We start from the raw sequence: 24,159 nt of genomic DNA, 5'->3' as shown, positions 1-24,159 counted from the left end.
CAAAGATAATCCATTTTGTTTCATGGGTTTTTTTTATTATTCATTTAATTATTAAATGTGAGCGGGGTCAGCTGTTGCAGAAGGGACACAAAGGACAAAGCATGGCTTCAAATGTTAAAATAATACCCCTTGTTTGTGTTAATGTTATGTTGTTTTGCATCAGATAGGGAATAGTGCAATGCTTCAGTCAATAAGATATTTTAATGTAAACTTCAAATAAGAAAAATGGTTTTCTTGGAAAGGCAGAGATGGGGGTTTCATTTCTCATGTCAAGGTATAGAATATAAGCATAAATTGGTGAAAAAGACCAAGGAAAATGAGATTGGCGGGAAAGAAGATAGTCCTCCTCCTAGGACCTAGGCTCCTAATTATAAGGTTTGTTTTCTTGTTTGTCAATCGGGAAGATGGTTTGCGCAGGATTGAATAATGGGGCAGAGGTTGATGGTCCTGAATGAATCTTCGGGCCCACTTTTGGATGAAATGATACATCAGACCTTGATTTCTATAGACAGGAAAACACCATCTCAATTCAGGGACCACTGGGCTACATTGGATGGTCCAAGGATCCAAGCCCAGCTTGCAATTCTAGCTTTTAAACCCTGTATACAGTTGATTGTGTCGATTATGTACTTCCGTTCACAAAAATTTTGGAGTTGTTCTTTTGTATGACAAAGTTACAAATTTCACCGTTGTAAGTGAAGGGCAAAAGCTTCTTTTGCTTTCTCATTGAAATTAGGGCGCACAACCCAACTCAGAAATTTTTTTTTTTAAAACTAAGTTTCTAATTAGATAAATATTAAGAAAAAATTGAATTCAAATTTTAAACAAACATCGATATTATATAAAAATAATTTTTTATTTATATATATTTATATAATTATATATTTAAATATTTATATTTAAAAAAATAATATTTTATTAATTTTTAATTAAATCGAAATATAATTTATATAATATCGAATCAAATTCAAATTCAAAAAATGTAAAATCAAATTAAATTCGAACTAAACAAAAACTCGTCCCAATCCGTTGCTATCCCTAAGCTATCCCTAATTGGAACGCTTTCACCCTTTCTGAAACTTCCATGGAAAGAAGTTTCAGTCGTAAAGACAGTATTTCAGTCCTAAAAACAGAGTATGAGACACAATCACCCTGTTGCTCTCTCTCCATCAGACTAAGTCGTATACTGTAATCTGAAGCCTGCAATATTGGAGAAACTATCAATCTGCTGAATTCAATGATTAATACTAGTACAGTCGGCACAAGCTATATTTATTGACAGAAAGAATAAAAAAAGTCCTGGAATAAAATAAAAACCTATTTCCAAGCTATCCTTTAAAAAATATACTTTCTAGAGAGAAGCATCTATTTCAGTCATGGTGAATTAGGTGTTCCCTAGTCAATCAAGGAAGAGATGAACGGGGGCATAGATTCAAAGTCTATATGGGAAAAGTAACAATGAAATATTAAGTTGGATAGGATCTCCTATTACTTCCCCCACATTGCTACAAATAGTTTCCTTTCATGCACATGGAAGCAACATTATCTTTCTCCTTGAATAAACCGAATCACCATTCCTGCAGGATTCTATAATCCAAGCCACAAACACTTTGCTCTTCCATCTGCTTGTCTAGCATCCCTCCATCAAAGAATAAATTTTCTGGGATATTTGCGATTGGCTGTTCCAGCCAATATTGGACAAGATCTTTGAATATACAAGTTCTCATGTTCAAGCATTATCATCACCATTTAAACTATTTTGCATGTTGCAGGGCTCAGGAGTCTTAATTGACATAGGAGAAGGAGGGTGTAGGTCAAAGAACGTTTTTCTGCCTTCACCATAGCTTCCTATGCATATATCACCACGACCGTGCCATGTACCATCTTGGACATTGTTCATCTCCAATGTTCTAGACTCCTGCTCCATGTAAGAAAAAAAAGGTTAATTATGTATCAATATTCAGGAAAATGAGATTTGAAGAACTTATATTTGAGCCACATTTGACTTTGATTCTTTAATGGTATCACTAATTGAAAGAGTCTCGTTGCATTTTTTATTGTAGAGTCACTAAATAAAATACTCAAAGTTCCAACATAATTTGGCAAGGACAATAACCTGGGATAATGTACAGCAAGGGCAGATGAGATGGTAGATGCAATCATCCAATAAGCTATCATTACCCTGCATACAAACATAATTCCAACAATATTTCGATTTCAGTAAAATTCTACCAGTAGTGTCGATGCTGGGAAATAGAAGTGTAAAAAACTTTCAGATAGCTATCCTTATCCAGAAAATAGATAAATCAAACACCATCTTTTACAATCGACTCCATGAGCTGACAATGAAGAGAATCATAAATATTTATCAAGCTTCATAATTCTGATATGCAAAAGAACAGATTCAATGCATTGACAATGCCATGATCAAGAGGAATCAAGTAAAATTATCGGGACTGCCTATGAGGCTTCCAGTGGTAAAAGGGCAGGCTATGGCCCAAGGAGATCCAAGGTTAAAATTCCCACCAGTGTGAGTGCATCGTTAAATATCAATTACATATTAGGGCTCTTGCAAATGCCATGGAAGGCACCATGCGCTTATTCCAAATGTTATGCAAAACATGTTTTCCTCAATCTAGTTGGTCCTTTAGATACCTCTTTGAAGTCAGTCCACGAGAACTATAACATCCTCAGTCAGTATCAAGAAGTCCAAAAAGTCAATTAGAAATATCAAAACTACTAAACACATGGAAATATCATAAGATCATTCATCATTAGACCCTATAGTCAGAAAAGAATCAAGCATGATGATAAATAAAAGTTCTCACCCTAATATTGAATTTTCTTTCTATCTGCATGCGGAAGAAACCCAAATATGCTCCAACAGATAAGATGAAAGCACCAGCCAAATACAGAAAGTAATTCCGCTTGGTGACAATAAAGGCAAGGAAGTTGAGAAACACACTCAAAACAAGAATGAAATAAACAGTTCCCTGCAAAACGACATTAAGAATTCAGGATAAGTGAAACACAACATCATTGGGTATAAACTCTTATCTTCAGCAATCAGAATTCATACAAAAATTTACAAAATCCCCACATTTGCAGATTATAAGTTAACTATGAAAACACATATCTGGGAACTAAATATTTCCAGGTATGGTATTTTAGAGTTGTAATAATGTGGAAACATGAAAATTTTTACCTGAAGAAAACAATATCCGAAGCCAGCTCTCCTCATGTTCTTCCCAAATCTGTAGCAGGGGCAACTGGAACATCAACACACACTATTACACAGACATAAATATAATCAAAATATAAGAGCTAAAAAGAAATAAGAGAAAACACTATCAGCTAAACCTCATGACAAGTAAAAAAGAGATGCGTGAGGGTGGGGTAGTAACTCAACTAAACAGCTAGAACTGGTTAATCAATCAATTACAACAAGCTTAATAGATTAAATAAATCATTTTTAAACTAATCAAAATGATTAAATAATTTTCTGTTGGGGTAAAACTATTTTACAGAAAAAACTGGAAACGAAAAATATATACAAAATAAAATTTTTTGGGTCAGCTAGAAAAAAAGGTTTTCCTGTTGAGTTAATTTTATTCTAACACCAAAAAAAAAAAAAAAAAAAGCAATAGCGAAGATTGTTTCTTTTTGACATTTATTGGCGGCGTCCCAAATTGTCGGAATCAGACACACGCAACAAAAAAGAAGTAATAGAGAAGGGAAACAATTTTAGTACAAATATTTTTTCCCTTGGAAAGAAGTTTCTCTCTAGGAAAAATTTTTAATTTCTATGGAAACAAACAACCTCTTCTCAAAATCAAGAGAGATAGAGAGAGAGAACAGACCAGGTAGATTGGAGAGCGACACGGCGGTCATCCAAGAAATCAAGAACAACTTCACCTTCCCACATCCTGAAAACGCCACCAAAGTCTCCGTTTCCTTGTTCTAAACAATCCTCGGCGTTTTCAAGTTTCCTCCATTTGCCATGGGTTTGCAAAGCCACGGTGGAACATAGCATGTCGAAATCCAACACCGCCATTCCCTCTAACAACCTCTCTTCTTCTTCTTCTTCTTCTTCTTCCTTTTCTTTATCTTTGTTTCTATTTACAACAACTCTCTCTTGCTTCTCTAATTCCGCCATTAAAAACCCAACAAAGGAAATTTCACAGCTTAACCTCTTTCTTTTTTTCTTCTTTCTCTTTAAATAGCTGCCATTTTAAGTTGCGTTCCGTTCCTTTTTTTAAATGGTGATGTGGGACCCAAAGGGGGGCGGATAATTGACGGGACAACTGTTGACACGTAGGATCCAATTATAGGAAATTAAGATTATTTATGATAATCTGCTATATTAACGCTGCAATGAATCTTTCTGATTTCTTTTTTTGGGTAACATTTGTAGTAATTTCGTTAGCCATATTTTGAAGAGATTTCAACTTTCAAGCTTTAAACTTTGTTGAATTCGGACAGAGAAAGCAACCGGCTTTGTTGGGTTGTTACTATACTGTTACAGTTAGGAGTCCGAAGTTGATCAAAGGAGTGGATTGGTGGGGGTGTCTTTTAGTACAGCGTTTTGATGGGTTTTGATGATCTGATCAGATAAGCTTCTTATGATTCCCAATAAAGGTCGCTTGAGAGCTATGGCCAATTCCCAACCACTTCACGTGCATAAAGCGTTTTTTTGCTGCAAATTGACTAGGGAAAAAGATTTGTAAAATCTTCCCAATCCATATACACCATCTTACTCTCTAGTCACTACGCGCAATTGCATTCAGGATGCCGTCCTTTTGCTTGCGTTGCTAAACATTTTATGAAAGGGCCACTATCAAAATCTGGCCGTCTTTTGTTGACGTTTAGAGTGGCCAAATCAGGGTTGGCATCGGGTCGGGTTCGGGGCGGGTTTTGCTCGCCCCGAACCCGACCCGACTTAATGCATAAAAAACCCGAACCCGACCTTACCCGAAATTTTTTTTGTTTTTTCATACCCGAACCCGAACCCGACCCGACACTATATAAACCGTACCCGATCCGATCATACCCGAAATTAATAAAATATTATTTTTTAAATATAAATATTTAAAAATATCATTATATAAATATATATATAATTAAAAAATTAAAAAATTAATTAAAAAAATTATTTTTATATATATATCGGGTCGGGTAGGGTCGGGTTTGCCTAAAACCCGACCCCGACCCGACCCCGACTTTGTCTTCATGCTACCCGACCCGACCCCGACCCGACCCCCGATTTTCAAAAAAAAAACCGACCCTAAAAAATCGGGTCGGACCGAAACCCGTCGGGTACGGATTTTTTTGCCTTCCCTAGGCCAAATCCGCCCATTGAGACGTGTTTTGCTTATCTTCCCACCTCTACTTTACTTTCTCTAAGAAAGAAAAAGTTATTTGGCTATAAGTCAAAGACTTTCCTTATGGGATTTTCACGTGATTAAATTATATGAAGAACCTATATTCTATTGATAGCATATGAAGTCGGGATAAAAAATGATTTAAACGAATCCGACATTATCAGTTCGTCTGATGCAATACCCTTTCCATGTCCTACCAAGAACGGGTAAGACTGAGACAGTCATCGGCACAGGACAAAAACTAAAAGACAAGAAGATTTTCATATATGAACCTGTAGCTTGGCCCATTGGTTTTAAAAGATGGGCTTGAACCTCAATCATGCAAAAGGCAGGGATTAATAATTGTGATAAACAATAGGGAGATCCATTTCTATCTGCATTTTCCATCCACTAGAAAACAATGGGAAGAAGTTCAACACTTCAATTGCCTTTTTTCAATAACATTAAACACATTCATATCAGAAGCACAGAATAGAATGATGTGTAATAAAGCAAATGAATCTCGTTGCATCCTTTTGCCGTTCCTTGTTCCACTTTTCTTCCAAGCGAGAGGCTAACAAGTAGACTTACAGAGAGATAAAAAAAGAAAGTCACGTATTCGCAGCAGGTCTCACAAGCCCCAAGCCACTACCACTTCCCAAATGCTCGAAATCAGTGGCTTCAAGATGATCACCATGGCCAGCAAAGCATGTCCCTCCTCTTTCCAAGGTCACCAAATTCCTCTCTTTGCATGCCTTGTCACACAGCAAACAAACTTAATCGATAGCCATAAACCTGTCAGCACATTTCTTGCAAAAGACATGCCCACAGGAGCTAAGGGCTACCAATGATAAAGTGTTGGTCAGAGTGACCTTACAGCTCGGACAAATATAAGTCTTATCAAGAGAATTAGATTTCTTCTGTTCACTGTCATCTTCAGTGAAGTAGATAGGAAAAAGGCTCTTAGCTTGAGTTTATCTTTGCCTTCCGGACGGATTGTATTGGTTGACGGAGTCTCGACTTTAACAGGTGCTTCTGGAGTGGCAGAGGGAAGCCAAAAAGCTTTCATCGTCCAGAGTGCTTCCTCTTCATAAGAAGTAACCTTCACACTATTTGCCCCATGGAACCCATTCTTGTCTCTGCCGTGGTTTCTGTCATTGTATTGTGGTACAGCACCGTGGTTTTGCTGATCAAATGCATCAAGCTCTCTTGCTTTCTGCAACATCAACCTCTCCTCCTCCTCTCCCTTCTCCTGTTTCTGCTAAGCAGCGTGGGCAGCTAGCTTCCTGCCAGATGGGAGAAAAACATGCTTTTCATGATTAACCCCAAAAATGGCAAATTTTATCTGATTCATTCTGAACAGAAGAGCTTTTATTTTTATTTTTTTAAGAAAATCCAGTAAAAGCAGTTCATTTAATTACCAAAGAACCTATTACTTCAAAAAATTATTTGCACCACATGAAAGGTAGTTTTTCACATTGGAGACTTCCAATTATAGTGTTAAATTTACAAATAAAGATCCACTACCAGACATTAAAAGCACAAAAGAAGGCATGTTCAAATCCTACTTTGCTTCAATGAAAAGGGAGGAAAGAGTAGCAAAGATGCTGTCCTTGCAAGTTTTCATATCAGTTTCCCAACCTCCCATCGCTGGGCAATTACTAATAAAATCCCTGGAAAATAAATTGTATCCAATCAAACTGATGAATGTCCTGATTTGATCTAACTTACCATGTAATGCAACAGATAATATAAAATCTTGAAAAAAAAAGTTAACTGTTGTTCTTCTTGATCTGAAACTGATCATTGTTAACATTCTGAAAAAATCACTAAAGTTTTGGGAAACTGGCTAATGTAATTTAAAGAAGACAAATACAAGCACACACTAACTGAGAGCAGCCTTCACATTTGCAAATACAGAAGTTTGTTAGAAGTTAAAGAGCCTCTCATCTCTATGATAACCAGCTTCCCTATTTCCATTCAGTTTTGTTTCTTTCACTTTCAATAATATCACAGAAAGAAAGGAAAACACAGCAATGGGGACATCATCAGACAAGTTTGTAGTAGACTCAATCAAAACAAGTCATTAACAAGCATTCTAAACAAAGAAATTGAGCAAAAATACCAACCAACGACATATGGAGCCAAACAGGGTTGTCGGTTAAAAGAGATACCTTTGGATGTCCTTTTTCTGGGCTAAAAGGCATTCGAGAATGCTTCTTGCGAAAGACATGACCTTTTTTGCAAGACATGGGATCGATGAAAGGCTTCAAGCAAAGGCAGCAAGCATTGAATGGCTTAATCGAGTCTTTCCTCAATCTCTCCTTTTGCGTCCCGTACCGTAGCTTCCTCTTCTCATCGTACGTGAAGAAGGCTAAATCGTTGCTGTTCTTCGAGTGTCTTTGTGGCATCTTTGATTATTTGACTGGGAAGGGAAAACCCTAACCCTAATCGTTTCAACTCCTATTCGATTGGAAGATTGAGAGAAGTGAAACCCTAGAAATCACCAAGTTAAGATCTTCAGAAATTGTATCGGTTTTCTATTTAAAAAAAAAAAAACCGAACCGAACCGACAGTACTTGTCGGAATTTTAACTTTCTCTTACGTTACATTTACGCCCTTTTTTTTTTTTTTTTTCACTTCCAACGTTCTTTACCAACTTGTCTTGTCCCTCTCCGACACCGAAAACCAATAAAATTAATTAAACACAGCGAAAAAAGATAAGGAAACCTGTTCCATGGCAGCTTCACCTAAGAAGGGAAACCATCGGAGTTATGGCCGGACCGACCGGCCACAGCTATTTTGGTCGAACCATCTTCTCCAAGGTTCCCAGTTACCACCTCCGGTACCAACCGTAAGATCGGGATAGCTGTTCATCTTAGTGACGAGAGTGCCTTTGCCGTTACATGGGCTGCTCACAACTACCTTCGTTTGGTGACACTGTCATCCTCCTTCACGTGCGCCCCACCTGCGTTCTCTACGGTGCTGACTGGGGAGCCATAGACGTGTCACTTCCTGATGAAGAAGGGACTGGAAATTCAGCATAAAAGAGAGGAAGAGTTTGATTTATTCACTAATAAGAAAATAAACGATCTTGCTTTACCGTTGGCGGAATCTCCTATACCCTTTAAGGTTCACATGGTCAAAGATCATGACATGAAGGAAAGGCTTTGTTTGGAGGTGGAAAGGTTGGGTTTGAGTATTGTTGTTATGGGGAGTAGAGGGTTAGGAGCTGCGAAGAGGAGTGCCAAAGGAAGGCTGGGAAGTGTGAGTGATTATTGTGTTCGTCACTGTGTTTGTCCTGTGATTGTTGTTAGGTTTCCTGATGAAGAGAAAGAGAAAGGGAAAGATGGCAGTGGAAAACTTTAAGGGAAAACTGGGTTGGATAAAGATGGAGAAGTTTTATGCCCTTTAGTAGAGGAAGAGGAACAGGAGTTTCATAATGCTGTGGACAAACACTGAGGTTTGGTTTTTTAATTTCATCATTTGATATGGCAGAATGTCATTGTTTCATCATCTAAGTATGGTACGCGCATTATTGTGTACTTCATTCTATTCATATATAGAAGGAAAATTGAAGAGGTGAGAGGGAATTTTCTGATTATATGATTAGGCACCTCTTACTCAATGCTATCGGATTGTTGATAATGAGCTTGGGGGAAGCATCCCATCTCTTTCTATAGCAATTCTATTCTCTTTATTTTAATTTGTATAGATTGCATCCCAATCTGCATAGTGATCAGTATTATGACTTTGATTTTCTATCTTTTTGCATCAGTAAGTTGCAACTGAGTTCCATTTTGTCCGATTTGTTTAATTGCCTCAAACCCTTCAATGTCGAACTACCAATGTGTTTCCCTGTTAAAATTGCGAGGAAAAATGATTGTTAATTAGAGAAATAGATCTTCAATGTGTCAGCTTTAGATATAAGTTAGTCTATTTCAGTTTTTATTTTCTCATTCCACTGAACTAGAATGTCTGCTGGGTGCTTTCTCAAACAGTTTAAATTGATGTTTGTTCTTTGCTTTTTATGATTAATGATACTGTGAGTGACATTTTATTTGCCATACCTGTCATCTTGATGCATTGCTGTGTGTTCTAATGAGCCCTGAAGACCATTTATTTCATAATTCATATTGTAACCTATGGTACAACATTTTACATTTGTTTGGATTCTCCCATGTCATTTACTTCATAATCCCTAAACCTTTTTAATTCAAACATGTATCCCAATCAAAGTAGTAAACTTCCATTTCTTGGGTCTATTTTGGTAAGATGTTCTGTTAGAGAAAAAGTAAGAAGAGCTCCTCTGGATAGAACAAAGTTTTTTAAGGGTCACTATTCCTTGAGAAATCCAAAGTTCTCAAGCACCAGTAGCTAGATTTGTGGGTGATTTTCCTTTATATTTACCCGTGCTAATAGATAAATAGGATTCGCTCTCCAGTGCCTTAGTTTAAACCTACTCTCCATGTATTTATTTTTCTGAATGATTCACTCTGCAGTGTCTTACCTTCAATATCCTTCTAAAAACCAACAAACAAACAAAAAATAGTCATTCTTTTCTCCCTTGGTGTTCCTAATCAGAATGAAGAACTAAAATTAGTTTATGTATTTCATTTACCCTACAATTTGCCAAGCATATTGTAGTTGCAAAAAGGCAAATGGTGTGCTTATGGTAATTCATGTCCATTGATGTAGTAACCAATGAAGTTTTTGTTTATAGTATCCCTCCTTTTATTACTGTTATTAACCTATATGGTATCACCTCATATATTCTCAACCTTTACATATGCTCTAACCGGGTAGCATTTTTTGTATAGCACATTCTGACTATGATTGGGCAGACCAATTTGTTGTGCTCTTGTTAGCCTTTTACTTTGATATTTTTGCGGTAGAAGCTGAAGATTTAGGATTACAAAACAAGATGTTGGCAATTTGAAGCCTTTGGCAGAAGTTGAAAACTATATATCCATATGTATATATGTATCTACAATATGTACAACTTTGTGGTCATAAAAATCAAAGGAGCTAGTCAGTCTCGTAATAACTTAATTGAGGTGGTTCCTGTTGAATCAACCTAAAAGTGTATCTGAGACTGAGAAACTGATAACACTGCTAATCTATGCAACATTTTCATATAGAATAGAATAACATGAAACATATAAAAAAAATCGTTATTATCGTGAGGAGCATATTTCTCTAGAGTCAAGAAACTGTGTTAACATATGAAATCCCACGTTTTAAATTAAGCTCCATTCAGCTTGAAGCCCAAAGAAGTTATTTCAGCAGAATGCTAACTCTTGGCTGGTGGTTGATCCGTCTGATTAAATACTAGAATTGTATAAACTGATATGTAGAGAGTTTGGTGTTTAATAGTGATTTGACCTGTCATGTTTAGTTTATTTTCTTCTATGAACCAATGTGTGCTTCATATATATAATTTCTTAAATGATACATCTGCAATTAATTCGCAGCCAGTGTCATATACATGTATTACCACCCTTGCTATCAGAAAAAGAAATTTCATACTCTGTGACAAACTAGTAGAGATGTTCTCTCCCCTCTCTGTTATAGGTGTTATGGCATCATCAATCATGCTGTTTTGGGTGAAATTTGACATCCTTTGCTTGCTTGTTACAAATTTACAGATGGCTGTACGAGCCGGAAGGAGGTTGCTGAGGCAGTTTTTGAAGTTGAAATGGTCTTAATGGAATGTCTGAACAGGTCTTGTGTGCAAATGTTTGGTGGAGCTATTGTTTTGTTTTTGCAATATGCTTTTGCATATCTATAAAGTTTGGGTTGATGAGTGGGTGATCCTGAGAGATCATCAATTCGATTTCTCACTTTTAACTTGGTTAAAACTAAAATATGGTGAGACTTGAGAAACATTTCTCCAACATAATGTATGTGTATAACTAAACCAGGCAATCACAAAGTCAATAAGCAAAGCAGTTTGGAAATGCGAGAGGGTATATATTTATCTTCGAAACCCAAACACCTACTTTTCATAAGAATAGACCAGGGCTAAGCAAATTTTTTCTTCCTTTGCAAGCAACCAATCCCCACCAGAGACAAAAAACTAGCTCAATCCCTTTTAATTAGACCCCTCTGCTTTGGTCGATTTTATATCAATGTAAATAAGCAACTTGTAATGAGAATTCTAATTCATGATTATTTTATATGTTAGACAGGCCAAAAGTCATGCATGCTTAAATGCTTTTTTAATATTTAATTGTTGTAATCATACTTAATCATTAACATATTCGGATTTAGAATGTCATTAAAAAAAGTTTGAATTCCATGCAGAAAATCGTCAAAAAACCAGTCATTTTCCTTCATTAATTTCCTATGTTTTTCTGTCAAAGCTTGCGGACCAAATGAAATTAACCACTGACCTCACTCTAAGCTCAAGCCATTCGATTTTTATCAGTCTCCAAGCTCTCAAGGAAGAAAATCAAAACAAAGGGAATGTACCTTGAGTGGGAGAATGCGTGTGCTTGATAAATTTCTTGGCAAAAAATGACTTACAAAACAGGGAAAGTACAAAACCATCATCCCCTTTTAGTTTTCTACGGTTTTTGTTCTTTGTGAATCTCATGGTGAAGTGAAGAAATGGAATTTTGGATTTTATTGGTCAAACGATGTAAACCAAATTCTATTGTTTGAGTGCAAATGGTGTCCAATTTGCACTAGAAAGAGGTCCCAATGCTTCCTGGACTTGAGCAATGTGCAAGGTGGGTTAGAACCGAATAGCCCTTTGTACTTCGAGTAAATCCTCATCTTAGGTGTTTGCAGTACTGCAATCCAAATGAGATCATCCAGCGTGTGGGTGAATTGCTTTGTCATAATCGGTAGCATTATCTATGCATTGATTCCATCGAGTGGGTTGGGAATGGAAAAGGATAAATGAAACTGTTGTTGTTATGGAGATGTGGTGATTACTATCTTATTCAAAAAAAAAAAAAAAAAAAAAAACTAAATGCGGCTTTGGCGAATCTGATCATTACGGTGCAAATTCACCCCTTTAAAAAAATGATAGATGATTGCCTGATTCCCATAAGGAACATGTGATCCTTGGTTGAGGTTGAAAAAGAATCGATCTTCTTAATAAATAACAAAATTTATTAGCTGTTATTAGCCTCAACGCTTGCAACTAAAACACATGCATTTCTACTTTAAATAAACCAAATACAGATCAATCAAGACTGGCTGACTTCTAATTAGAGAAAGTTACCTCATATTAAACGAAAATTAATTTGTCATTAAAATTGCCATTAACAACTTGATGCAGCTTTTGCTCATTTGCAGATATCAAGGAGTGTTATCGACTTCTTCATACGTCGTCTCCAATTATTCCCTGAGAGAGTCTCTCACTGTTACTTTCTGGTCTTTAAATGACCTAAAGGCATCTAAAGAAGCTGATTCATTCGACAAATTCTTGTTCTGATGTTGTCGAGAAAATGAGTAGCCTGAATGCTCCTGCTTCAAAACAGAATCTCATAATATTCTAAAAATCAGGTTGTGCCTTAAAGAAATGAAGGATTCCAAGATTAATCAGGATCATTGAAGTCAAATTAAAAGAGAAATTAGTTAAAACTGGAGGAAAAAGAATGGCTTACTCGACAAGCAGGCTCTGCAGTCTCACGCATGCGCTTCAATACATGTACTGTTCTTGATTGAGAAGCACCTTCTTGGGTGCTGCCAAACCTGGTGGAACATTCTTCACTTGTTGCAGAACTGGAAACTGGTGTCGTAGATGACGATGGAACCACTTGATTTTCTTCATGACCACCACTATCACCATCATCATCTTCACCACTGTCATCTTCACCATCAAGATCATCATCATTACCAACATCTTCATCGTCTTCATCGCGTGTTTCTTCATTGTTTATCTCCTGTCTACAAGCATTTCTATTGACACAATTGTCACAAACGGAGACAGTTGGACCAAGCTTTGGTCCAGAGCCATTCCAGGGCGTAGGAGATTGACAGAGGTGGCAAAGAAGAGCTCTTAAATGCTTCGCAACCAGAAAATTGGCACCATGTACTCGGGAGTCACAGTCCCAGCACAAGATGGCTTGATCAGATTCACAATAAATCTTTGCCACAAAATTGCAAAGCTCACACTTTTTCATTTTCATTTTCTTGTTTTTGAGAGAATTGCCTTCAAGCTTGAATTTCCATGTGCTTCACTGAGTTTTATGCCTATATGTTCAGTTTTTGTTTCCGCTAGTCCACCTAGTGCTCTAAAATACGATACACATGCTCAAGGGCAACTTGGCAACTGTTTATAAAATGTAATATAATTAAAATTAAAGATCTTGATTCCAAGCAATCTGCAAACAGTAAAAAGAAATGAAGCAATAGAAAACAAAGGGGACCAAATTTGCATAATATTTTCTTAGGTGGGGTTTGGTCACCTATTGGACATTCAGTACCCACCCAGATCTTGCCACATCATATTCTATTCAATAATTAACTCGTAATTCTAGTCCTAAACCTTGGGATCAGGCGTCCAGCACTGGACCTAACTAGTTTAAGTCATTTCGTTTCTTGCTATAAGCATAATCTGCTATTAGGCATAAATTGATGATGAAGATAAGCCCTTGGCTTTTCTGTGTAGACCTTCTGTCAATTTCAATACTCCCTGGCTAGCTCGGCTTGGTACAGTAGTTGCAAAGACACCTGTCTGAATCCTAGTGAACTATCAGTTCTGTGGACCTCATGGTAGTGTTTACTAAATTTCTTCTTAGGAGAATAATTGGTTGGGATGGTTCCACAGGTTGATGTTTCTTCCGATCTGCATTTGTCAAGTGACAAACTTCATTTTACTGGAGTGAGGTTTCACCTATTGTCTGGCTACATATTATTGTCTAGTCAAGAGAAACGTGCTTGTATTGTCTGGTCTATTATTTGGTGCAAATTTGGCCGTGATAAAGATCTTGTTGGGAATTACATATCTGTTGTCTGTACATAGAAGATTTCTTTCAATTTTTCTCCGTAATTAAATCTTCTACCTCTTCTTCTCTTATTCCACTTTCACACATCACTAATTTGTTTTGTCTCTTCATGAAGGAGTTAGACACACAAGTTCAAACGTCCATAGCTTATGTTCTAATATGCTCGAACACAACATGAATCCTGGTGTCTGATGGAAAAGCAGCATGATGAATATGATTGTGGTTTTGCTGGTGTATATTTCCTCTCTAAAAAAAGCAGTTACTACAAGATATGGATGAATAAATCTTTTTTCCCCAAACGACAAATCTGAATGAGGAAAAGAAATTTGTGGTTTAGGTTAAGAAGGGAAAAGACTCATGTTGCCATGGAGCCCGTGAAGATCAGCTTGTCATGTTTTTGATACTCAACATGGTGGTGGACCTGGGGTGGTTTTACATATTCTGTAGGCTTGGTTTTGTTGCTCATGTATTGCATTGCCTTTATAAATGTGGACGAGGTTAAACTTTCCTCATTGGTTGGCTGAGAAACCGATATTTCTTCCCCTTGAGCATGAAATTCTGTGATATAAAACTTAAAGGCATCTCTTTATTAAAGATGTGAAATGTAGAGGCGGACATTTTACCACTCCACCAATTGACTTGCGAAAACAAAAAAGGGTGCCAGAAGGGCATCGGGGCAAGATTCTGAAGATAATTTACTTGGCCTAAGATTCATACTTTCTACCATATGACTTGCGAAAACAAAAAAGGGTGCCAGAAGGGCATCAGGGCAAGATTCTGAAGATAATTTACTTGGCCTAAGATTCATACGTTCTACCATATCCAATTAAGATATTAAGAATTGAATGCATGGCTCATGTGGGAAGCCATTCATGCTTTGTAGAGCAAAATTTGATGACCACGATTTCTAATATCACCAATTTTCCGAACATGGGTAGTTTATAAGCTTGAGTGTGAAAAATAGGGCATCTATTAGCACACAGGAAATAATTTCAACCAGGGATTTTTTTTAATTGTTTCCTTTTTCTCTAAAAATTTGAAATCTGTACTGACATTTGGTGGGTATTTGCCTACTGCGTCCTTCTTCTTCTTCATAGATGGCATTTCTCACTTTTCTATTTCTGTCACGTCGAAATAAAAGTCTTCTACTAACAAGGTAGGTATTTTTAATCATGCAGGCTGAAGGCATAATGCCAAAGAATTAACCTATATATCTTATTGTTGATATGATCATTAACATCAAATTAATTATATTGGTAGCAACATTTGTCCAGCGATATATTCTAATGTCAATCTTTCTTATATCAGTAAGTAATGAACGTTAATCAAGAAAAAATGTGATTCGGAACTTCAAAGGTTAGCAATTAGCTATGTAAATGCTACGAAGTTTTCAAATCAAATTGTCGCCCTGGAACTAGAAATGTCAAAGTTACAATAAGGTTCATGAATCATGTTCTCCGTACAATTAGATACCTAGGCAGAAAAATTTCCTGTTGGCATGAGTTCAAGTATGCAAATGTTGCAGTGCAGTTGCTTTCTGCTGCAGTTTGGGAGAGAGAAACAAGAACTGCAATTTGATTCCAATTTCTAACCTATGATGGTGGAAACTTTTGTTTATCCATTTACTCATCAGCAAATTCAGAATGTAATGACATTATTTTTGGAGCCAACAAACACTTTCAATTCCAGTAAAGGCTGATTGAAAACAAATGGTGGGAATTGGGCCGATCTGGCCTGTCTGGTCTGATCTGGAGGTTGGATGTTGCGATCCATGTTTGGGCAATATTGACCCAACGTTTAGAGCAAGATAAATTGATGGGGCCCTTAATTGCAAAAAATGGCTACTTATAATTGGCAAATGTTGGGGACAAAAATGACGAAAATGAAAGCGAAATGAAGTTCAAAATCCTGATTAATATTTTGATAAACGGTGTAGAAATTGACAATAGCTTCTACGAACAATTTTCTTGAACTGTTCATCAACTCAGGACTCAACCCAAGCATGAGGGTACAAAACTCCATCTCATTCAAAGCACCATCACCATCCAAATCACCTTCTCTCAACATGCAAATCTTCTCCTCATTACTCATATCTTGCAAACCAAGCAGTTGCCAGTTCCTCTTCAAGCTCTCAAAAGTGATCACTCCCTTGTCTCCATCCACAAGCAAATGAAACCCATTACACAGCTCCTTCATAAAACCTTCAGCCCCCAATTTCTCAACCATGGCAGGGAAAAAATCTTCGAACACTACACCATTTTGGGACGCCATTTTTGTTCATTAAACGTAAAAGAACCTATTGATTTTTTATTGATTTTGAAAAATGGAAATTAGTTTGGTACAAAAGAAAGGAGAATAGGTAGGTAGTATTTATATGTGATGGAAAGAGAATAAAGCTATGGGGAGAAAGGAGCAGAAATTTTCGAGGAAAGAGTGTTAATGAGAACAAATTAAAGGTGCAGATAAAAAAAAAAATGAAGCTGTTTAAGAAGGTTGTCTCTGCTGGCAATCGCTGCCATTGATTTGATTTGTGGCTTTTTGTGCCTGTGAAAATTGTCCTCCTTCCTCGAAGTTGCATGTGAGATAGGTTGCAGGTCATTCCAAGTAGTGTTTTCCAGATAGAGATTGTCTTGCTTTGGATGCCAATTTACGAAAGCACTTCATCGTATTTCATATATGAATAGCAATGATCAGATATGTTAAAAAGCGGAGTAGATTATTAAAAGTATATTTTTTGTAAAATTATCTTAAATAAATTTTTTTTAAAAATTAAAATAATTATTCAAAATATTTTTGATTAAAAATATTTTCAATAATTTTTTAATAAAAATTAAAAGAGATTATTAAAGAAATTATTTAAAGTATTTTTTATTACAAACATTTTGAATAATCTTATTTAACTTTTTGTAAAGATTAATCAAAGTATTTTTTGATAAAAAATATCTTAAATAAATTTTTTTAATTAAAAATTAAATTATTTAAATTATCATTATATATATCAAGTAGATTATAATAATTATTTAAAATTTAATATATGTGAATCTTTCTTAATCAAACGAGTGAATCTGATTATAAAATATTTTAAAAATAAAAAAAAAACCCTAAATGTTATATATTTTTTATGATCATATTTTTCTTTGAAATTTATAATCTCGGGAACTAAACACCCCCTTAATGATTAGACGCACTTGAGCTTATATTATGGGCTATCAAATTGGATTAGGATTATGATGTGGAGTTCTATCCTTGGTTTTGTTAGGCTTCAAATTTTTTTAATGACCGAAAAGATGATCCATCATCTTATCTATTTTGTATTAGATTTGATGTTTTGTATGTAATGTTTACAGGAGAGATTTTAAGAATTTGTTATAATATTTAAATAAAAACTTAAATTTAAATTTGAAAGTTATTTTTTATGAAATAAAATTGTAAAATATTCAAATAAAAATGGATAATATCTCTAAGTTGGATGTAGGTTTTTATAAATAATATCAAAGTGATCACTAATCGAATAAAAATTAAAAATTATATTGTAGGAGTCATCTTTAGAATCTCAACGTCTGATATAATCTTATGATCTGTGTATATTTTATAAAAACTTGTATTCAACCAACAAAATATTGTTAATTTTAAATCGAATATCTCATAGTTTTGTTTTATAAAATATGCTTCATATACTTATGCGTGTCATCCTTGCACATGGATCATATTAATCTTCTCTATATCATTTTAATTTGTGCGCATCTCCCCACATTGTATTTGTATATCCATATTATATAAACTATTAAAATTTATATATTTATCTTATGTTTTATAAAAATAATTATGTATCACAATTTGTATAAATATAAAAATATGAAATAAATTTTTTTATTAAATTAATATATATGTTTTATTAAAATTTTAAACCATGCACCTGTTAAGATTTTAACACAAAAAATTTTATATCATAATTATATTATATTATCATATCATATTTTAAAATCATTAGTTCTACCGTGTATATATAAACCGAAGAGAATCATCCAATGGGAAACAGTCTAGTAATAAGTCATTAATGATAGAGAAGTTTGTGGTACTGTGCATGGCAGGTGGTGAATAAAGAAAACAACGTTTGGAATGGGAAGTTTAGAGTTTAGACTTCGGTTTCTAGCTCTAGCAGACTTGCAGCGTGGAGCTTGGAACTTAGCTTGTTTTTCTCATCAAGCTGTGAGCTACTTCTTTAATCTTTCCTATCTAACCAAACGTTATGTTTGTTACCTTGATTAGAATAATTCTTTTAAAATAAAATAAATTATGTCAAACCACCGGTTGCGGTTTTTTTTTTTTTTTTTCTTCTTAAAACTAATGCTTTAAATATTATCATAAGGACTTAAAAAAGAATTGTGCAATCTACTACTAGTTTGTCGTGTATATAATTAAGTGAAAGGAAATATGGGAACAATTAAACACAGTTCATAAACGTTAAAAGAAAAAGTAAATATTCCATTTATAGGATAATTCTATGTTTGCTGATCTTCTTAGCATTTCATATCCTGCCAAAACCCCACTATTTAATAACTACTAATCCCTTACTCATTGGCATTTCCTTGACAATCATTCTTATCTAAACTTAGTTCGTACAAAATAGATTGTAGTTTGAAAATGAAAAAGGAGATTATAAATGTTTGAATTTTAACTTTGAATTTATTAAATTTTATCTCTTAAAATGATTATATAAATAAATGAATTAAACCCTAAATTCATATCTGATTTCTTATCGGTCAAACTTTGTGATCATGAGGACTCTGGTTCAAAAGAACATCAAGTTCAAATAATACAGCCGAATATCCAATTGATTAATTTATCAATATTTAAATATTAATCTTGCTATATATCTAACAAAACCTCACGTTCATAAAACCCAAATAGAAATTTCCGGGAACCCCAGTCTCAGACATGTTCTCTTCCATGGTCCATGCCGTTCCACATGGTCCAAATCCAGGGCAGAAAAATGATCCCCATAAGGAGACTGATGTCTCCTTAATAACCTTTATCAATTTTTGTAGCCTTCATAAATCAGAATTAATTCATGCAAATAAATAATTTTTCACTTGTGTATTTTAAGAAATTTTTACCACCATAATTCCAAAAAAAAATAAAATTTCTTTCACTAGTATTGCTACTGCATCTTAGCATGTGTTCCAATTTCACTTCATTATTTTATTTGCACATATTTTAAAATGATTAAACGAACAATACATGCCATTTGACATTATTGTTTTGAAAAAAATTGATTGCCCAAAAATAATTTTTGCATTTTTTAATTTTTTTGATAAAAATTTATAAAAATGAGTTATTGATCAACAAAAATGACTTCAAAAACCATCTAAAAGCATTTTTCATTAAGTGAAGAAAACGAGGGCTATGATTTTTCACAACAAAATCATTTTCATCACCTTAGATTCAGAGCTTGCGTGATGCATGCGGGTGACTAGTCAAGTTTCTTGACCAAATATCACCTAATCGAACAATCTTTTCTCATTCGGCGTCTTATTTTCATATGGTCAAAGTTTAAGCGGAATAAAATTCTGCGTCTAAAAGTGGCTTTGATGTGTGACATCTGACATAGTGACTGGAGAATAACTTTTTAAGTTCTTCGGTGTGGTTTCTGCAGGTTTTTGAGTCTAACTTGTCTTCCTGATTCCATAGGCAACAGCAAGGCCACCCTTTGAATCTTCTTTTTTGAATTCCTACCAAATATTTTAACAGCTAGTTTCTTCGAATAAGTTAGAATTTGTCTACCCATCTCATCAATCTCTGCATTTCTCAGAGAATATGATATGGAAACTAACAATAAAAACCCAGTTGCTGTTTTTCTTGCTTCATTGATCTTCCTTCTATATTCTTTTGCTGCTCAGTTTTGCCATGCGATTGACATAATCAGACAAGGCGAGATAATAGGGGATGGCGAGACGTTGATATCTGAGAATGGAATTTTTGAACTGGGATTCTTCAGTCCTGAAAACTCCCCATTTAGATTTGTCGGGATATGGTACAAGATTGATGTGAAAACAGATGTATGGGTTGCAAATAGAGACAGTCCAATATCTGACAGAAGTGGAGTTTTGAGGATAGGAGTTGATGGTAACTTGGTTGTTCTGGATGGAAATAAGAGTTTAGTTTGGTCAACTAATGTTTCAGGTTTATCAACCAACACTGCAGCAATTCTCCGGAATACAGGAAATCTCGTTCTATCAAACAATGATACCATTGGTGATGACAGTAGGGCTCACTGGCAGAGCTTCAATCACCCAACTGATACATTTCTGCCTGGAATGAGAGTCCCAGTGAATTCTGCGATAGGAGAGTACCGTGCTTTTAGAGCATGGAAATCAGCCAATGATCCATCACCAGGAAACTACACCATGGGCGTTGATCCTGATGGAGGACCACAGATAGTAATATGGGATCAAATGAGAAGACGGTGGCGAAGCGGGCAGTGGAACTCGGTGATTTTTACAGGTGTCCCCGAAATGAGTAATACAGCTAGTTTCTTATATGGCTTCAAGCTTTCTCATCCTGATGAAAATAGGACCCAGTATTTTACATATGATCCATCAAATTCTTCTACTTTATTCAGATTTCGAATAGGCTGGGATGGAAAGGAACAGCAGTTGATGTGGGATGATGGAGGGACAAACTGGACAGTTCTGCATTCACAGCCTGACTCTGCTAATAAATGTGAGCTTTATAATTATTGTGGGAATTATGCGACCTGCCACAACTTTAATTCTCCAAGTTGCAATTGTTTAGAAGGGTTTAGACCAAAGTTTCCAGAGCAGTGGAGTAGAGGGAATTGGTCAGGTGGGTGTGAACGGAGGATTGAACTGCAGTGCCATAGTACTAATGGAACAGCAGGGGGAAATGGTAAACCAGATGGCTTTAAGGGATTAAATAGCATGAAGTTACCCGATTTATCAAGCTTGTGGTTGTCTGCGGGGAACTTAGATGCTTGTAGAGCAAGCTGCTTGGGAAATTGTTCATGTACTGCGTGTTCATTTATTTTAGGGATTGGATGCATGATATGGACGGGAGAACTGGTTGATATTCAGCATTTGGACCAGAGTGGAAGTTTACAGTTCTTCTACCGCCTCCATCATTCTGAAATAGGTAAGCTACATTTTCTTTTTTGTTGTAATGGTCCATTAGAAGTTTTTCACTTGCTCATTTTTCTCATAGAGTAGTCTCAAATTTAGTCAATTTTTTCCTTCAGTTGTTTTGATTCCCAAACCTTGCCCTTTCTTGCCAAATTTTTTCAGACTACAGTTACTACATCAGGTTGGTGTCATGATTCTTGAAATATTGGTGACTTTTAGGCGTCTAGTGAACTCCCATTACTTAGAGGGCTAAATGACTGAGATCATTTGCTCATTTTAATATTTATTCTGCTGCATTTGGCTGCATAAATCTGAACCAAAGTTGAATCTTATACAAGAATTTGATGTTTCCTATTGGATCTTTAAACAATAATAGACATAAGAATCCTATACAATTATTCTGATATATTAACACCTTTCATTTCACTTCAAACATAGATGGCACAAGGAAGATATCCAACCTTGTGATAATCATAATTTCTCTCGTGGGGGCATGCTTCTTGGCGGTATCTTTATGGCTACTATGGAGATACAAGAAGAATCTGAAAGGTGAGATTCTTTTCTCCCCAAAAAGAAAAACAAAAGAGGGGAGGTATGATTTCCTTCGGAGGCATGCAGCTTAGAGAAAGTGGTCTGCTCTACTACTTGTTATTAATTTTTCAGCTCTTTCTTTTCAGGTTTGCCTGCAGTTTCATCAATGCCATGTTGCAAGGACGAGGATGTAGCAGTTTTTGATGTGTCCAAGTCCAAGGGCAAAGAAGTTTCATCAGATCTTTCAGAACCATCTGACATCCTTATAGATAGGAATGAAGTTAATCGACCAGAATTACCAATTTTTAATTTTAGCACTGTGGCAGCTGCAACAAACAGCTTCTGTGAAGGAAGCAGACTTGGGCAGGGGGGTTTTGGTGCTGTATACAAGGTGACTTTCTTTAGTTACTTACAAATTTGTAATCGGTATAATTTTATCGAATTAAAGGTAATACCAGTCACTGTTTATTTTTGTCAACAGGGAGAACTTCCTGGAGGTCAAGAAATAGCTGTAAAGAGGCTTTCAGGACAGTCTGGTCAAGGCTTAGAGGAGTTCAAAAATGAGATTATCCTGATTGCCAAACTGCAGCACAGAAATCTTGTTAGACTATTGGGCTGCTCCATTCAAGGGGAAGAAAAGATCCTAATTTACGAATACATGCCCAATAAAAGTTTGGATAGCTTTCTTTTTGGTATGTTCCATATTGTTTTAGAGGTCTTTGTAGAGAAAAAATGGCAAAATCTGGATTTGTTAGTTTTTGTAGCTACTTATTCGTACTGATAGTTGTTTCCTGATAAACTTTATGGCAGATGAAGCCAAGCAAGCACAGCTAGACTGGAGAACCCGCCTCAGCATTATTGAAGGCATTGCCAGAGGACTTCTTTATCTCCATCGAGATTCAAGACTTAGAATTATTCATAGAGACTTAAAGGCCAGCAACATTTTGTTGGATGCAGAAATGAATCCAAAGATTTCAGACTTTGGCATGGCCAGAATATTTGGGGGTAATCAAAATGAAGCAAATACAGTTCGAGTAGTTGGCACATAGTAAGCACTACACGTTTATTTATAGATATGTTAACAGAAAACTCAACTTTCAAACATTGTCACTAGCTTGACAGATCTAATCCTTTCCTTCCTTTCTTAAAATGCAGTGGATATATGTCTCCTGAATATGCAATGGAAGGCCTATTTTCTGTGAAGTCAGATGTTTACAGCTTTGGGGTATTATTGCTAGAAATTGTTGGCGGCCGGAGAAATACTGGCTTTCGTTCATCTGAACACACAAGTCTCATCGCATATGTAAGTACAAATGCACCATTTACAGCTAAAGCTAACTGCGAAACAAGAAATCGAGAGATTTTTTTTCTTATCAGATATTGAAGATTCAATACTAAAATGGAATTTTATTGAACTGGTTTCAGGCATGGCATCTTTGGATGGAAAATAAAGCAATGGATCTCGTCGACCCTTGCATTCGGGATTCATGCCCTCCAAACGAAGTGTTGAAATGCATACATATAGGCATGCTGTGCGTGCAAGATTCTGCAATGCATAGGCCAACAATGGCAGCCGTGGTGTTAATGCTTGAGAGTGAAACTCCTACACTTCCAATGCCAAGACAACCCACTTATACTTCCAAAAGGCGTTCCATAGATTCCGAATTTATTTGGGATGGCCAGGAAATTGTATCTTCAAATGATGTCACGGTGACAATGGTAGTTGGAAGATAGATTGAATTGTTAGCTTCCCTTCCATTGTTTTCATATGTTGATAAATTTATGCAGAATATTATATATTCGTTTACACCATACAAATTGTCCTGAACCTGGTGTTTAATTTCTGCTTCTCTTCTTTGAAGTATATACAAGAGTTGTTCCATTACCTTCTATGCACGTTGTCATTCCTTTTAAAGGGTGATTCACCTTGATTTGAAGGCTAGCAATGTTCACGTAGATAAAGACATGAACCCAAAACTTTCAGACTTCGAATTTGCGGGAATCAAAATTCATCCCCTTCATGAGTAATGCATTAAATTCTGGTCTAAGTCTAAAATTCATGTACACTTAATCATTGATTCACTTTGCTAGGTATGTATTTGTGAATATCCGCACCCAACTTGCGAGGTATTGTCTATTTTGATCCAAAGGTTTCATGGTTTTGTC

General features: G+C 35.7%; 3 protein-coding genes, 1 non-coding gene and 3 pseudogenes across 7 annotated transcripts; 2 read left to right on the top strand and 5 right to left on the bottom strand.

Annotated features, from left to right (window-relative positions):
* Positions 1-1,208: 1,208 nt before the first annotated feature.
* On the bottom strand, positions 1,209-4,239 carry LOC111280332 (uncharacterized). The gene is made up of 5 exons (XM_022867600.2): positions 3,861-4,239; positions 3,206-3,269; positions 2,829-2,993; positions 2,117-2,182; positions 1,209-1,918 (listed from the first exon to the last, which is right to left on the bottom strand). Exons 1-5 carry the CDS (start codon positions 4,154-4,156, stop codon positions 1,730-1,732), a joined length of 780 nt encoding a protein of 259 aa, XP_022723335.2. The 5' UTR covers positions 4,157-4,239; the 3' UTR covers positions 1,209-1,729.
* A 1,484-nt stretch (positions 4,240-5,723) lies between these two features.
* On the bottom strand, positions 5,724-8,942 carry LOC111280331 (E3 ubiquitin-protein ligase CSU1-like; annotated as a pseudogene). Its single transcript, XR_016335026.1, has 3 exons — positions 8,091-8,942; positions 7,535-7,856; positions 5,724-6,646 (listed from the first exon to the last, which is right to left on the bottom strand). The product of XR_016335026.1 is annotated as an E3 ubiquitin-protein ligase CSU1-like (transcript).
* LOC111280333 (universal stress protein PHOS32 pseudogene) lies at positions 8,115-11,546 on the top strand (annotated as a pseudogene).
* Positions 11,547-12,552: 1,006 nt separating this feature from the next.
* LOC111280525 (uncharacterized) lies at positions 12,553-13,791 on the bottom strand. 2 transcript variants are annotated; one of them, XM_089757454.1, is made up of 2 exons: positions 12,980-13,791; positions 12,553-12,842 (listed from the first exon to the last, which is right to left on the bottom strand). In XM_089757454.1, exons 1-2 carry the CDS (start codon positions 13,502-13,504, stop codon positions 12,711-12,713), a joined length of 657 nt encoding a protein of 218 aa, XP_089613580.1. In that variant the 5' UTR covers positions 13,505-13,791; the 3' UTR covers positions 12,553-12,710. The 2 variants fall into 2 exon arrangements, with proteins under 2 accessions (XP_089613580.1, XP_022723735.1); XM_022868000.2 differs by having other exon boundaries at positions 12,553-12,839; positions 12,980-13,772.
* Positions 13,792-15,580: 1,789 nt separating this feature from the next.
* LOC111281121 (calcium-binding protein PBP1 pseudogene) lies at positions 15,581-16,791 on the bottom strand (annotated as a pseudogene).
* Positions 16,792-17,982: 1,191 nt separating this feature from the next.
* On the bottom strand, positions 17,983-18,082 carry LOC149510614 (U6 spliceosomal RNA). The gene has a single exon (XR_016335260.1). It is a non-coding gene; the product is annotated as a U6 spliceosomal RNA (small nuclear RNA).
* A 1,908-nt stretch (positions 18,083-19,990) lies between these two features.
* Positions 19,991-23,883, top strand: LOC111280853 (G-type lectin S-receptor-like serine/threonine-protein kinase B120). 2 transcript variants are annotated; one of them, XM_022868372.2, is made up of 7 exons: positions 19,991-21,475; positions 21,901-22,011; positions 22,140-22,384; positions 22,475-22,685; positions 22,804-23,041; positions 23,149-23,296; positions 23,419-23,883. In XM_022868372.2, exons 1-7 carry the CDS (start codon positions 20,146-20,148, stop codon positions 23,725-23,727), a joined length of 2,592 nt encoding a protein of 863 aa, XP_022724107.1. In that variant the 5' UTR covers positions 19,991-20,145; the 3' UTR covers positions 23,728-23,883. The 2 variants fall into 2 exon arrangements, with proteins under 2 accessions (XP_022724107.1, XP_089613567.1); XM_089757441.1 differs by lacking the exon at positions 21,901-22,011 and having other exon boundaries at positions 20,097-21,475.
* The last annotated feature ends 276 nt before the right edge of the window (positions 23,884-24,159 follow it).

This window comes from Durio zibethinus, chromosome 28, assembly GCF_047325235.1.
Source record: "Durio zibethinus cultivar Kanyao isolate XHJ-2024 chromosome 28, ASM4732523v1, whole genome shotgun sequence".
Taxonomy (NCBI): domain Eukaryota; kingdom Viridiplantae; phylum Streptophyta; class Magnoliopsida; order Malvales; family Malvaceae; genus Durio; species Durio zibethinus.
Note: the sequence above shows the minus strand (reverse complement) of the source record. Positions and strands in the feature narration are given on the sequence as shown.